The 16,546-nt window shown below is 38.9% G+C and overlaps 1 protein-coding gene across 1 annotated transcript; it reads right to left on the bottom strand.

The window, feature by feature from the left end:
- Positions 1–7,008: 7,008 nt before the first annotated feature.
- LOC131192022 (thymosin beta-12-like) lies at positions 7,009–13,449 on the bottom strand. Its single transcript, XM_058170771.1, has 3 exons — positions 13,313–13,449; positions 12,417–12,524; positions 7,009–7,224 (listed from the first exon to the last, which is right to left on the bottom strand). The coding sequence occupies exons 2-3, from the start codon at positions 12,514–12,516 to the stop codon at positions 7,187–7,189; spliced, it is 138 nt and encodes a 45-aa protein (XP_058026754.1). The 5' UTR covers positions 12,517–12,524; positions 13,313–13,449; the 3' UTR covers positions 7,009–7,186.
- Between the last annotated feature and the right edge of the window lie 3,097 nt (positions 13,450–16,546).

A 16,546-nucleotide genomic window follows, 5' to 3' on the forward strand; every position in this document is an offset into this window, starting at 1 on the left:
GTGTTTTAATCACATCAATAATTAATCCACACGCAGGTGGCAGAACTGAGCCAGATGTTAGGTGTTCCCTGGACTAATTGTCTCTGGAAGGGAAGATGAGCCTCAATCTATGAACTCACAATGGATAATTGAAAAAGCCAGAGTAACTAAAAGAAGTCAGTGTGTCCTTCACGGATTGTAAAAAGGCTTTTTTATTGTATTGGTCATGTCAAACTGTGGAAGGTGCTTAGAAAACATCTTGTTCTCCTTAAGTGAAATCCATGTACAGGAGATGAAGCTACAGCCAAGACAGAATACAGTGGAACAGACCGACTCCATGTCAGGTAAAGGAAGAAGAAGAAGGAGGGTATGATTTTAAAACTGGAAGAAGAAATATCAATACCTTGTCCTGTATGATGGTGATAGTGAAACTGCAAATGATCTTAAAGCTGTAGTAATTAAAGTCAAGGTGCAAAATGAAAAAGTGAGACTAAGATTAAATATCAAGGAGGCAACAGAACTGACAGTGAATATATTGAAGTGCTAGATACTGCTTTTTAGGATTGACTATCAACAGTAAAGGAATTTACAGTGAAGAAATAAACCACAGACTAGCACTTGGTAGGGTAACAATGATGCCTCTGGAAAAAGTGCCCAGATGCCTCTGAGATGTCTGTACCTACAAAGATCAAAATTGGGCAGGCAATGGTGATAGCAATAGCACTTAGACTTATATACTGTGTCATAGTGCTTTTATAGCCCTCTCTAAGCTGTTTACAGAGTCAGCATATTGCCCTCAACAATCTGGGTCCTCATTTTACTGACCTCGGAAGGATGGAAGGCTGAGTCAACCGTGAGTCAGTGAGATTTGAACTGCCAAACTGCAGCTGAAGTAGCCTGCAGTGCTATTAATATGATAGTCTACGAATGTAAATTGAATCCATTCTCCTTGCTGCTGTTGAAAAAGCAGAATAAACATTAATGCTTTTTAATGTTGAAGTAAACTCGAGAACATTATGTATAGACCAGAGGTGGTATTCAGCAGGTTCTGGCCAGGTAGCGGAAATTTTGAGTAGTTTGGAGAATCGGTAAATACCACCTCTGACTGGCCCTGCCCCCATCTATTCTGTGCCTCCTGAGTCCCAGCTGATTGGGAGGAAATGGGGATGTTGCAGTAACCTTGCCCTGGAATGGGGAGGGAATGGAGATTGTACAGTATCCTTCCCCTGCCACGCCCACCAGGCCATGCCCACAGAACCGGTAGTAAAAAAATTTGAATCCTACTACTGGTATAGACAACCAACAAATGGCTGAAGCAAACAAAACAAACCACCTGAATTTAGCCTGCTTGAGAAAATGATTGATATTGCTTTATAACCAGATGCAAAGACAGAATTCTGTGCATCTCACATTCTATCTATTTCTCACATTAGATAGAAATTACCTGTCTTAAATTATAATACATTATGTAGCTCCTTGGAGGAGCCTATTACGATGGATAAAGTGGAAAGAGAAAGAAGGGAATGAACAGCAGTCAGGAGGATGAATTTGGTTTGATTTCTGATTTCACCATTGCAAAACCTAAAGGGTCAAGTTGAGGACAAGTTATCCTGACAATCTGTCCATGACAATCATGTCAAGATCATTCAGAAAGGACGGGTTTTCAGGATATTTTTGTTTCTCTCCCCAAAAAGGTCTTCTGTCTTTGCATCTGATCCAAAAAGCAATATCAATCATTTTCTCAAACAGTCTAAATTCAGGTGGGCCTGAAGGACAACAGGAACTCCAATTCTTTGGACAAATGGAAATCCAGTTTTCACATTTTTTTCTTCACTTGGCATGTGGGGCTGCAAGGGCAATGAGGTATCTTGCCCCCCATTATTGTCCCGCATGCAGAGAGAATTTTGTTAAGTGCTAATCTGAACTCACCCTATAGCTCTAATATAGTCATACATTGAAATGTCTTAAACACTATGGCATGTGACTGGTTTTGTTTATTTTGGCGGGGGATAATATATGCTGTCCCTGAAGATGCGTTCTATGGAAATGTTATCTACAGGAATTTGCAGCTTTGGGTTGAAGCTTTGGGGATGGACTGAAGCTTTGTGATAAGACGTATCTAGTGTGCAAATTGAATTATGTTAAACATTCATCATACCTGGGCGTCTGGTGGGTATTAGTCTGTAGCCTAGGGTCAGATAGCCATCAGCCTAGACAGGGCATTGCTAATGCTAAGCTAAGAATATTCTTATTCACACAAGCCAAAGGACAACACTTTATGTTTTCAGATATTTCAGTTCTGTGCCCTAGAGCTGCTGCTACTCTCCCACACCCTTATTCAATGTCTTTCCATTCTTTCTCAAAAGAAAGAAAATGAACAACTTCTCCTTTTCTTTGAAGTTTGCAATAAGCAGGTATGTGGCCTGCAGACTGAAGTATCCTTAATATAACGTTAATATGCATAGCTGAAGGATAATTCCAGAAATGACATTCTTTCCCACAATGGTAATCAATGGTAACTATCTTTAAAGCGCTCCATGGCATTGGGCCGGGTTATCTACGGGACCGCCTGCTGCTACCAAATACCTCTCACTGACCCGTGCGCTCTCACAGAGAGAGACTCCTCAGGGTGCCGTCGGCTAGGCAGTGCCGTCTGGCGACACCCAGGGGAAGGGCCTTCTCTGTGGGGGCTCCCACCCTCTGGAACGAACTCCCCCCAGGACTTCGTCAACTTCCGGACCTCCGAACCTTCCGCCGCGAGCTTAAAACATATCTATTTGTCTGCGCAGGGCTGGATTAGGTTTTTAAAAAAAAAAAAATTTTTAAATTTTTAAAATTTAGATTTTAAATGGGTTTTATATATATTGTTTTAATTATCGGGCTATATTTAATAAGTTTTTTAACGGACATTTTATCTTGTATTTATATGTATTTTAACTGCCTGTGAACCGCCCTGAGTCCCTAGGGAGATAGGGCGGTATACAAATTTGAATAAACTAAACTAATAAACTAAATAAAATATTGGAGACTTTTTCTGATGAACAAAAGAAAACAAAAATGTATTGTGATATAACAATGGCACTTCAAAGTTTCTAGCAGGATTTTTGTTTCCAATCCTCCCTGAAAATACAAAGGACTAAACCTAATTACTGAAAATGCAAATGAGATCTTCCTTTCCAACTAAAAAAGAACATTGTGTTTTAGCTCTGTACAAACATGCAGTATTTTTCCAAGTGGTTTTGTTGAGGAAGGCATTGTAACCTTCCTGATGAGTTAATAAAGTGATCTTGTGCTGGATTTAGTGTTAACATTCTCAAAGAGCGTAGCATATGAACATACTGTAGGTACAGTCCTACACAATTTTATTCTGGGGGAAAAAATGAGATAAACTTTTCCTAAGGTTCATATGATTCTTATATGTGTCTCGTATTGATTGTGGCAATTAACTGGAGGACAGGTCTAGCAAGTGGTGATCTTCGGACCTTTCGCCGTGAGCTGAAAACGCATTTATTTATTCAAGCGGGACTGGCTTAAAAGTTTTATTAAATTTTTAAATTGGGGTTTTTATGTATCTTAGGGTTTTAAATTGTTTTAAATTTTGGCCATTTAAGTTATATGCTTGGTTTTAAGTTTTGTTTTAATGTGTATACTGTGGGGTTTTTACTATTTTGGCTGTACACCGTCCTGAGTCCTTCGGGAGAAGGGCGGTATAAAAATCTAATAAAATAAATAAATAAATAAATAAATCAGTTAGAGAAGAAACTAATGTCAAGGTGCACAGCACATTTTCAAAGCTTTGATTGCTTTGAAATATTAATATTGATCTTTATTTTTTTATTTTTTTATTTTGTCACAACAGTATATACAATCAACATAAACAATAATCCATCATGAGAGAAAAAGTATATATATGTAAAAGTATAAGTAAAAGTATGCATATAATACTATAATGAAGAGAACAATAGGACAGGAACGGTAGGCACTTTTGTGCTCTTATGCACGCCCCTTATAGTCCTCTTAGGAATGGGGTGAGGTCAGTAGTAGACAGTTTTTGGTTGAAGATTTTGGGATTTTGAGTAGAAATTATAGAGTCAGGTAGTGCGTTCCAGGCATTAACAACTCTGTTTCTAAAGTCATATTTTCTGCAATCAAGATTGGAGCTGTTCACATTAAGTTTAAAGCTATTGTGTGCTCATGTATTGTTGTGATTGAAGCTGAAGTAGTCTTTTACAGGAAGGATATTACAATAGATGATTCTGTGTGTTAAACACAGATCATGTCGGAGTCGGTGGAGTTCTAAGTTTTCTAAACCCAGGATTTCAAGCCTGGTGGTATAAGGTATTTTGTTGTTTTGACAACAAAATACAACATCCTGATTCATGCATGCATTATTTTGACAACATCCTGATTCATGCATGCAGTAATGCATGTCGATGCTATTATCCAAGACATATTCGACACTGCATACTTTTACTTCTCAAAACAACTCATTCTCTTTGCTTGTTGATCTTATTTGCTGGATTTAATGGAAAGAAATAATTTTACAAAGAGATAAACATGCAGTAATTTGTATCTTGTAGCCTCTGTGGGCCTGAGCCATACATAGACTATAAAGGTAAGTGGTGTAGCGTTCGGGTTCTTGGACTCATTTTTCAAGCATACTCCGGAATAAAACTTTTGAACTCGATTTCTTAAAAATGGTCTATGTAGTATTGATAACTAAAAATTGGTCTACTTTGTATTTTTCTGTATCTAAACATATTGTATGTGGCATTTTCTAACTTAAAACTGTCTCTCAAAAGCCAACTACCTGACATCTTTAAAGCAGCAACTCCAAAGAGGATGTTAATAGTACTATAGCAGAGTTAAATAACATAAAATGTGCCTTAAAAAGAAACATAAAGGCAATTTTGTGAAAGCATTTTTTAATAAAACAGTAATGTTTCTTATTTTTGATACTATAACCATAATTATCCTATTCTTCAGACGTTACTTTGATTATTTCACTAGATCCATTAGATACATATATATTTCTTATATTTATTATTCAACAACTTTTTTTCTGATATGATGTAAATGTTTCAACACCATTAACTGCATATTTTCTGCACTAGAAGGGAGAATCTACATGCATGCTAACCCCGACCCTTGCATTTTAACCAGAGGACAGTAACCTTGAAATCTCATCTCTATGTATTGAAAACAAAGTTTTTGATTGAAACATTCATGTTATTTATTTTATACAAAAGTTCTTTTCCTTAACTGTATCCATAATTTTTTAAATGGAGGATTTTAAATTCAAGTCGTATTTTGTGTTTATTGAAAGGTCACATCCTGCCGGACACATTCTTAGCTACCAGATGAGTTCAATTGTCCTATTTACTATGGAAATAAATATTAACTTTTTTCTGAACATATTTCTGTTTCCAGTTTCTCCAGTTAAACTTAAACGTTTTGCCTTCAAGTCATTTTTGACTACAGGAGACTGCACCCTGTGGTTTTCTTGGCAGCATTTTTCAGAAATGGGCTTTCCAGAACTAATTCCCAGGACTGAGAGAAAGAGAAAAAGAAAGAGAAAGAGAAAGAGAAAGAGAAAAATAAAAAGAAGGGGGGGGGAATCTTGGTTTCCATGAACCAGATGCTTCTCATACATGTTGACATCTTAACCAGATGCAGTACAATGATGGAAAAGTACCCTCTAGTGAAAAACAAGTCACACTGCAAATTCAAGTTCTTCCCTCACCCCAAATATATTTTAGATTAGGACAGTTAATCCTTATTCTTAGAGAAAAAGAAGGAACAGTCTGGGTGGATCAGCTGAAACAGTTATCTAGTCCTTCCCCTTTAGTTTCCCAAAGTAGTCCTTAGAAGAAATCTAAGTGAATAGGAAGCAGAAGAGTTTATGACCTATTGGTATTTCCTAGTAATAATAATAATTCACAAACACACTGCTTCTTTTATAGCTCTGTTGTCTACCAAATTGCCTTAGCTTTTGAAGCTAATTGTCTTGTACTAATATTATTTATTATAATAATAACAAATTATTTGAATGTATAATCACCTAGCTCTAATAGCTCCATTGACTAACTTTGAGATGGAAAGGGTAGTTTTTGTCTGTTCAGAATCCCCCAATATCATGCTCATCAGATGCAGGGACAGCAGTCCAAGAAACAAAAATGGATGGGTCATTAGATACCAATGAATACCAATATTCATAAATACCAATTTCATTTTTTTATCAGAAAGACATATGAATTAAGATTCAAACCTGTGACCCTTTATCTGAAGATTACATGGGTTAATAAAAAAAGAGTCAAGGTGGTACAGTGTTTAGAGTGCAGCATTGCAGGCTATTTCAGCTGACTGCTAGCTGCAGTTTGGCAGTTCAATTCTCAAGGCTCAAGGTTGACTCAGCCTTCCATCCTTCTGAGGTCGGTAAAATGAGGACCCAGATTGTTGGGGGCAATATGCTGATTCTGTAAACCGCTTAGAGAGAGCTATAAAAGTACTGTGAAGCAGTATATAAGTCTATGTTCTAAGTGCTATTGCTATTTCCAAGGTTTCCAATCGTAAATATGCTCCTGTATGATAAATTAGTATGTAACCTCTTATGGAACATTTTCGTACCAGGATGAAATATGTATTTGATCATGGGGAGCATTCATAACTTCAATTCTGAAATAAATTGGAAAAGAATAATCTGTTGTAACATTATCCAGATAATCTTCAAACATTTTGTTATGTGCCCGCCCCATACCTGTTACGGACAAAAATATATTTAATTGCGGTCCGAAATTAAATCTTAGTATTAAGGATGTTTACAGACAGACTTTTTGATCATGACGCGCAGCCTTTTTGAATTAGAAAATATAATTTTAAACAAGGGCAACACATCAGAAACTGATTTATTGTGGGGTTCCATATAAGATAGTATATGAAAATAATAGTTTCTGTTGACAAACAACAAAAGGATACATTTTTGGCAAATTCACATATATATTAGATACACAATATGGAGTGTCTTTGGAAAATTATAAATGGTATTTTGATTGCTTTAAAACAGATTGCTGTTTTAATACAGGAGGGAGGGAAGTAAAAAAAGTGCTATTTCTGAAAAAGCAGAATACATCAACTAATAACAGATTTTTAAAATGTAGAACGTAAAACCCCATAGCAGGAGATGTTAGCCATATTTGCTGATTCAACTTCAAGGTGTATTTTTGTTTTGCTTTTCCTGTTCAATAGCTGGAAAAAGAAAGAAAGAAACAGAAAAGAAGAAGATAAACATAATTTCTCAACCTTTGACATTTGTACAGAATTTTTTTAAAAAAAATTACACAATTAAACAGGTCTTCACTGTTACGAATTTGTGCAAAGAAAATGCTTTAGCAACTATGAAAGATTAACAAAACCACTGTTGCAGATCAACCAATTTTGCACTATTTGTTTTATCAAGTGGTTCACCAGCGCTGGAAGTGAGATTTCTGAAGTTTGAGAAAATAATTGTGATCAGTTGAACAGAAATAGAATATTCAGGAGTATCACAGTCAATTGAATATTTAATTAGGGAGACAACAAACTGATGAAACCTTCTGATCTATTGCCTATATGGTGATCTTTAACCAGTGGTGGGATTCACATTTTTAAACTACTGGTTCTCTGGGCGTGGCTTGGTGGGCGTGGCTTGATGGACGTGGCAGGGAAAGGGTACTGTAAAATCTCCATTCCCTCCCCATCCAGGAGGAGGTTACTGCAAAACCCTATTTCCTCCTGATTAGCTGGGACTCGGGAAGCAGAGAGTAGATGGGGGTGGGGCAAGTCAGAGGTGGTATTTACCGGTTATCCGAACTACTCAAAATTTCCGCTACCGGTTCTCCAGAACTGGTCAGAACCTGCTGAATACCACCTCTGTCTTTAACATTAGGAGGAAATTTTGCATTGGGGGAAATAACATATAGGATGGATGTCACACATGCACAGGGCCAGGATTCGATTCGATTTTTTCCCCCATAAGTTTCAGCACAGGAAAGAATGAATGTGGCAGGATCCTGGGGACATGTATATTTGTCTTAATTTGTAAGTGTGTTTGGCTTTCCAACAACTGCTTTATGAAATTTTACTCCAATCTACTCCAATCTGTATTTATCATCTCAAAATAGTGGGAAACTGTCTTGGCAATTAGAATCAGGCAAAATTTCCTGGGGACTAGGCAGTCCAGGGCAGGACCTCAAGCAGCCCAATACAGATATCCTGCAATTTAGGCCTCTTTCCTAAATTAAAGAGTTACAGAATCTCATTGTTCAGTGGCCCCCAATCTTTTGGGCACCAGGGACCTGTTCCGTGGAGATAAGTTTTTCCGTGGCCCAAAGAGGGTGTGGTTTTGTGTGTTGCCTGCATCCTGTGGATGGGGCTTCACTTGTCTGAGCTGGTTTCTGGCATGCTGCAGACTGATGCCATTCCACAGACCCAGGATTGTCCCCCACCCCCACCCTGCCATAGCTCACTATGTGCCTGGCACAGTGGTGGAATTGACATTTTTTTAACTACCGGTTCGGCGGGCGTGGCATGGCTTGGTGGGTGTGGCATGGTGTGCATGGCAGGGGAAGGATACTGCAAAATCTCCATTCCCTCCCCACTCCAGCGGAAAGATGTTGCAAAATCTCCATTCCCTCCCCACTCCAGGGGCAGGATACTGCAAAATCCCCATTCCCTCCCCACTCCTGGGGGAAGGATATTGCAAAATCTCCATTCCCTCCCCACTCCAGGGGAAGGATACTGCAAAATCCCCATTCCCTCCCCACTCTGGGGCCAGCCAGAGGTGGTATTTGCCGGTTCTCTGAACTACTTAAAATTTCTGCTACCGGTTCTCCAGAACCTGTCAGAATCTGCTGAATAGCATCCCTGGTTTGGCAAAATAATTTTAAGGCCTACCTTTCCCAATCTTACACTGAAGAGATACTGCAGTACAGGTAGTCCTTGACTTACAACTGTTTGCTTAGTGACAGTTTGAAGTTAGAACAGCACTGAGAAAAGTGACTTATGACAGTTTTTCACGCGATCATTGCAGCATCCCCATGGTCATCCAATCAAAATTGGTAAGCTTTGCGATTGGTTCCTATTTATGATGGATGCAGTGTCCTGGGTCTACATCATCAGCTTTTGCAACTTTCTGACAAGCAAAGTCAATGGGGAAGCCAGATTCATTTAACAACTGTATTACTAACTTAACAACTGCAGTGATTCATTTAACAACTGTTGCAAGAAATGTCGTAAAATGGGGCAAAGCTCACTTAACAAATGGCTCATTTACAATATAAACTTTGAGTTCAATTGTGGTTGTAAGTCAAGGACTACCCATTACAGAATCTTAATGAGCAGTTTGAATTTAGAATGGGAGGAAAGTTGACTTCGAAGTGAATTCAGCCCTGTGGGGTTTTACACTAAAAACATTCTTGCAGCTTTCTTGGCATGATGCAGAACTGGATGGTTATTGCCTTCTCCCAGGAAAGTGACTTCCCAGTCTCAGCTAAAGCCCTCCACTTCCTCTCTGCTCCCCCTTTAAAAACTAATCAATACTAAAACTACTTAGCTTTCTAGATCAGCCAAGATTGGTTAGGTGGTGCCATCTGCTGAGACTTAGAGGAATGAAGATAATTTAACTCCACACTCTGCTTCGTTAGAATAAATGGAAGGCTAGATGTCACTCTTAGCTTTTTGGAAGTATGGGAGGATAAACATCTTCATCATCAACAACAACATTGGTCTAGTGTTATTCTACAGATGGTGCAGGGTATTATTAACACTAAAAAATAAATGACAAAGTTTCATCAACTGCATATCTTTATTGACCTTTATCTCCTCCTTTATGGGCCCAAAGTCAACTGATGCTTGGTATGAAAACTAGTTGCTCTCTCGTATTGGTTACTGGCCCAACAACTGGACATTTTAAAAAGATTAGAAAGTGCCAGAATCCTTTCTCTTGTATCAAACACCTGCTGTGCTTGAGAAGACATTTTTTAATATTACTTCTTTCTATTAACAAATAGCAAATTATAGTCCCAGAGATCAGACTGCTAACTCTGTAAACTATTATTTATTTTTAGAACAGACCCAGTGTTTAAAAAAATTCAGGAGTTCAGTCCAACATCACATGAAAGGACTTAAGCCCGTACAACAAAATTGCTTCTTTCTGCCTATTTACCTCCTCCGCCCCAAATTGCTCTGAGTGTCCCATAAATCTCTAAATTAAATGCAGAGTTTGGGGGAAGGATTTATAGGAGAGAAGGAGGAAACCCTTCCACCAGAGATACCTTTTCTGTTAACGGATATTCAACATGGAATGCAATTAGGGGTGAAATCCAGCAGGTTCTGACAGGTTCTGGAGAACTGGTAGCAGAAATTTTGATCAGTTTGGAAAACTGGCAAATGCCACCTCTGGCTGGCCCCAGAGTGGGGTCTGAATGGGGATTTTGCAATATCCTTCCCCTGGAGTTGGATGGGAGTGGGGGTTTTGCAGTATCCTTCCCCTGCCACGCCTACCAAACCACGTCCATCAAGCCACACCACACCTACCAAGCCACGCCCACAGAACCGTAGTAAACAAATTTGGAATTCACCACTGAATGCAATTCTCGGAATGCATAAACAAAGGGGGGGGGGTTTGATGTCTAGTATTGCCCCTGAAAGGAGGTGTAACAGAAGACAGCAAAAGAATTCCATGATTCCTAGTCAATGCACAGGATCAAGTGCTCCCAAAAGAGGTAGAGAAGGCTCTAATTTATACCAGCAACTTTTCTCTGTAAAATCGTGGCAGGTAAAATACTAATAAAGTAAAGCAACACATATATTGTATTTGCTTTCTGTGTTTGGTATTTTATCACAAATCTTGTTCAAACACGAGATTTACTCAGAACTAAAGCTCCTGAAGCCAGAAAGAGGCTGCGAGATGATAGCCCATGTCTTCTCTTTCCTTACCCTGGGCAAGAAAAAGGGCGTGTTGCAAACAGAAGGAGAGGCTGAAAAAAGACACAGACTTCTACAACCCAACGGTTTTGGTTTACAGGATCGTAGAAATATGTTTCTTCTGTGTCTTGCAAAGTTATGGTTCAAGGATTAGGAGATAGTCTGGTGATTGCAATGCTTTCTCAGCTAGAGATCATTTTACGTTTTCCACATGCAAAGGAGCCAGTTAGTCTTCACTGAATGACCACAGCAATTCTAAGTGATGCAGTCATTAATTGAGACATCATGAGACTGCAACTGGTGATTTTAGTGCCAGCTTCCCTGTTGATTTTATTTGTTGGAAGCTGGCTGTGAAACTCGCAAATGTTAATCATGTAACCACAGTTTGAGGACTAGTCATAAGGTTACCTTTTCAGGACCGTTGTAACTTTACACAGTCGCTGAACGGGGCGGTTGTTGAGGAATACCTTTATCTGAGTATCTGAATCTGTCTCTGAAATAATCTGAGGAACTAACCTTTTCTTTATTCTCTCCTTTGCAAGAATATAGCTACATGCTGTATCATTTATTGAAATATAGGTAAGAGATATTAACTGACCCATTTATATTATACCCAATAAAGGAAAATATTCCATTCATAGGAAAAGCATTTAGACTAGCAGGTCAGAAGATCTGTGATGTAATGTTCTTGCTCCAGGAAACACTTCAGATTGAGAATGGCAAAATGGATGCTTTAAGATTTTTCTATTTACCATGTTAAATTGTTATTTTTGCAAGAAAGATAATAAGCCTTGCTGCAGATCGAACACTGTAGATGAAAGCCTCGTGAAGCAATATTATATGGTGGATTTAACTATCAACCAGCAGAGGGCAGCACTAAGTAATTTTTCAATTGATCGAATACTATTGTCATGATGTTGTGCATTTATCGGTTTTTAAAAAATATTTTTGAATGTCCTTAAAACTTTTAAATTCATTATAACCACAGCTTTTGTAGGCTACTTTTGTAGCATAACTGTTTTTTCCAGAAAGAACCTGTCAAATCTTTAAATAGATATAAAATCCTTTGTGCGGGCATGTTGCTGAAACGGTTTCTATGCTCCCTTTGGCATGTGTTACGTGAGATTTTGGATATGAAATTCCAGTCACAATGCCTTAGGAAAGTCACATGAAATAAATAGTTCAAAGTGCAGATTAAATTATTATCTTGCTTGGCACTGACTGGTTCAATTAGCTTGAAAGTCATAATTTGTACTGGAAGAAGCCAACATTTCATGCAGTCATTTTTTTGAAAGTGCTAGGAAAACAGGAACGCTCTATGTAGGTATTTGAGGAATAAATTCATTCATTTCAACAGGACCTGCCTGATCATACATCTGTATGAACAGTTTCCAAGGAAATTGCGGTCCAGCAGGTCACTGGCAATTTATCTATCATACACACCGATTAACTAATTGTACAAAGAAATCACTTACTTTCCTTGGTAGGTAATGGATTTTTTTCTCTGGTTTCAGTTTTTTTCAGTTTGGTCTTATCAAACGTTTCAATTTCTGCAAAATCTGGTTTGTCAGACATGATGAACCCTGACAAAGAAGGAAGAAACACACCCATGGCTTTGTTAACCATGCTACATTGCATGCTGTAGGCACACACACACACACACACACACACACACACACACTTTAAAATACTTCTGGATCATACTTTATGTGAAATCCAATAATATATAAAGTAAATGTTCTACTTCTGAAGACATAAGAGTTTAAAAATTATTTAAACATGAAAATAACAACAAAGGGAAATAAAAGGATTTAAATTTGTTTCTGAATAAAATATTCCTTGTGAAATTAACAAATGCTCTGAAAACAATTTAATGAAAAGCTGACTCTGGATGGATGCACAGAAGCCTGCTTCGTTGTTGTTGTTTTTAAAATAGCCTCTAACACTTGGGGATCATTTCCCAGATCCTTCAAGGACATTGTTTAACAGACAATTGAGTTTCCTTTAGTAGAACAAAGCCACAAAAATAAATGTCCAGAAGAGCTACGGTGCACAACTGCTCTTAACAATAGAATGGAAGATTTGTAAGATTGCTTTGTTCTTTCGTATTTTTGTTTCCATTCATCACACCCCATGCAGAATATTTCTGATTAAACAAACACCCCAGCATTAAATCTTTCCCTAGTGGATCATATTTAAGCTTCTGATTTTCTCCCGTAGAAACAGAGAATCTAATTCCAGTTCAACCAGAATGAATTTACCCTAAAGTTTATCAATAAAGGCTGCCTTTCGTACGTACTGTAAAAGCTAGACACATTTACTGCTTTTATATGATTAGGGCAGGAAAGCTAATAAAACCACATGCCGTTACCTGTTCTGCTCCTTCCTCCTCAGCTACGTTTTGACTATCTGAGCCAGCATGGGTTGGGAAAGGTCACACACTGATCCCTCCTCCCCATCTCAGCCCACCTCAATTAATATTGATAAGCTTGCAGCAAGGGTGGTTCAGCGAATATCAATTTATTATTTCACAAAGCACGCTCCACGTAGCTGGGTGCACCAGGGACAAAAGGGGAAGATCCAACCTGAAAAATGAAAACCTCAAAAGAAAATCAATATTCTATTTTCCCCCTTTTCCACCCCCCTATTTGCTGAGCCTATTTTTATTAATTCTGCAACGTGCAAAAATGTTTGAGGCCAATATGTGGCAGGCAGAAAGAAGGATGCACATACCTCGGCTGAAGTAAAATGTTCCCTTTCAATTTCCTGGAATTAGCCTAGGCACTGATCAGAAATAAGGGTGTCTTTTATGTATACATGAGAAAGCTGGATTCCTCTTTATGCTAAGAGGGCAGTGAGCAAGGATGCAAATACACTGTCACACCCAGTGCTGTAGGAAGATGGCAATATGTGTTCGCGCCTGTGCTTCACTTGCTTCTCTAACCAGCGAATTTATGAACAAATTGATCACAAGCATTTATATACTCAACTATAAAAGAATTAAATTGAAAAAGCTATAGTTGATCGAAATAAAAATGACAGAATATGTAGAGAATATCCATGTCTGATACAGGCATTGTCTTTTTCACCTGATTGCCCCTGCAATCCACGTCTCTTCCTTGAGCACATCACATGGCCTCCCTACCACATTTTCTGAGTTTAAATATATTTAAATAATTTGTTATTGTTGACCTTAATGTTTACCATATGCTGCTTCTTTCTATCCCGGGCCTGCATATTTATGTTCTTATGTAGGAGAAAATATTTATTTATTTGGAAGACAAATAGCATCTCTAAAACTTGTTAACATCCAACTCACTCTTGGACTCAATTTTAGGCATATAATCTAATCAAGTTTTCTTTCTTTCTTTCTTTAATTTAGCCTTTGGTTTAGGAGCTCACCACAGTGTACACTATCCTCCTCCTATCCTTGCTCAGGGATAAATGTTAATGTCCTCCATAACCAGTTCACATGACCAGGTTTACTCCAAGGGAAGACCTAATCCAATTGATGCACACCCTTGTAATTTCATGTGGTTACTTGTGTCAAATCCATAGTCACTGTAGAAACTGTGAACTCAGAAATGACATGAGATCTTGACTTGAGGGTGTGAAAGTTGAAATTACTCCACACCAGAAGGGCAGGCTTCTGACAGGGCAAGATCTAACTATTTAACCAGGTTTGAATAATACATGCCGAATCTACATGATCATCTATCACTGGGCTGTCAAACTCTCAACCCATGGGCTGGATGCGTGACACATTGGCCACGGCCACGTCTGGTTTAGCAAAGGGGGGAAAAGTCCTGATATGTCATGTGATGCCGATGTGACAAAGTGAGTTTGACAACCCTGATCTATCAGCTTAGGATATTATTTTGAATAGATCTGATGCTTGCCAACAGCAACTGGAAGTAAAGCATCTGACTTCTGACAATTCAACCACCTGGGTCAGTGATGGCTAACCTTTTTCTCATGTGTTGAAAGTGCGCGCTGGCACCCATAATGCAATGTGTCCCTCTGTGCATGCGCACAATCCCCACCCACACTCCCCCAGGCCCCTTGCACATGCGTATGCGACCTCCCCACGCTCCTCCCCTGTGCATGTGCATGCAACCCCTCTACCCCGTTTTTGGCCAGCAGGCCTCCCTGCAGCTTCTTGGGCCCAAAAACAGGCCATGGTGGGGCGCATTGCACCCTCTGCACTGCCCCTGCCCCCCATGCATGCCACCTCCCCCCGCATACACCCCACCCTCCTGCATGCACATGCATCTCCCGCATGCGCACCACCCACCGCATGCGCAGCAGAGACCTGAAAACCAGCTGGCCTGTGGGAGGCGCATGGGCAAGCATGGGGGAGCTGAGCTGGGGCGACGGCTCGCGTGTCCGCAGAGAGGGCTCTGTGTACCATCTTTGGCATGCGTGCCATAGGTTCGCCATCATGGTAATCTAGTATATTATGTACACTCAGTGGTGGGATTCAAATAATTTAACAACCGGTTCTCTGCTCTAATGATTTCTTCCAACAACCAGTTCAGCAAACTGCTCAGAAAGTTAACAACCGGTTCTCCCGAAGTGGTGCGAACTGGCTGAATCCCATCACTGTGTACTCTTATTGTTAATCATCAGATTGCACTGAAAATAAATAGAGAATAGTGTCAGCTTGCAGAACCAAGAATAGGCAGAACTTTTCCAAGACTGGGCATACCATACTTGGACTGCAGAAATCCATATGATAATTAGATGACAGCAAAGAGAAAGAGAAATTTTCAGTCTAGATATGGTATTTCTAGAAAAGAGTGATCATCAAGCCATTGAGAGCAGTGATCTGAAGATGCAACATATTTTAAATCTAGGCTAATATATCTGTTCAGCTAAAAAACAGAGTTACAAACTTACAATACAGATTTTTTTAAAAAAAAAAAATAGTACTGCCATTTCAGTGGTTCTGCAGAATATTGTGCTTAATTCTCTTGACTGTAGTAGTATTTGTTCCATGATATATACAACCTCTAGTGTAATCAGAAGACGGTGAATAATAAGAAAGTGTTCTTTTTATAGGTGTTATCGATGGTATGTGTAAAAGTGACAAAGAATTACGTTTTTCTTCAGGGAAAAAGTAGGAGACTGGTCTTTGAAACCAAACAATGAGGCCTAAGTAAAGCAAGCATTTTGCCTTATCAAAGCAATCACTTTAAGTCAATAAGCTGATAGAAATAGTTTATAGTCATATTAGCGTTACTTTGGAGCAACACACATTCGAACCACAGTCGTACATGTTCTATTCTTAGTAAACAAAAGCTTGAGAGTTTAGAATTCAGAATTCAGAATAAATTAATACAGAAATTGTATTGCTCAATTCCTATGGTGCATAAAAGGTCTTTATATCTGCTGGATACAGCCAAGTGCTAGAAATGTCAGATCATTTCAGATTTTTGTATGAAGCCTAAGAAAACAGAACAAGGTGATCATCTTGCAAGGAAGGCTCTTATTCCCTCTGTGTCATTTGTTCTGCTTTATTGCCAGGATAAATATCTCATCTTGGAAACAGAAACAAGTTCCCAGCCACGAAGACAATGAATCACGAGTGTGTGGAAGAGGCAGC

This window comes from Ahaetulla prasina, chromosome 2, assembly GCF_028640845.1.
Source record: "Ahaetulla prasina isolate Xishuangbanna chromosome 2, ASM2864084v1, whole genome shotgun sequence".
Taxonomy (NCBI): Eukaryota; Metazoa; Chordata; class Lepidosauria; order Squamata; family Colubridae; genus Ahaetulla; species Ahaetulla prasina.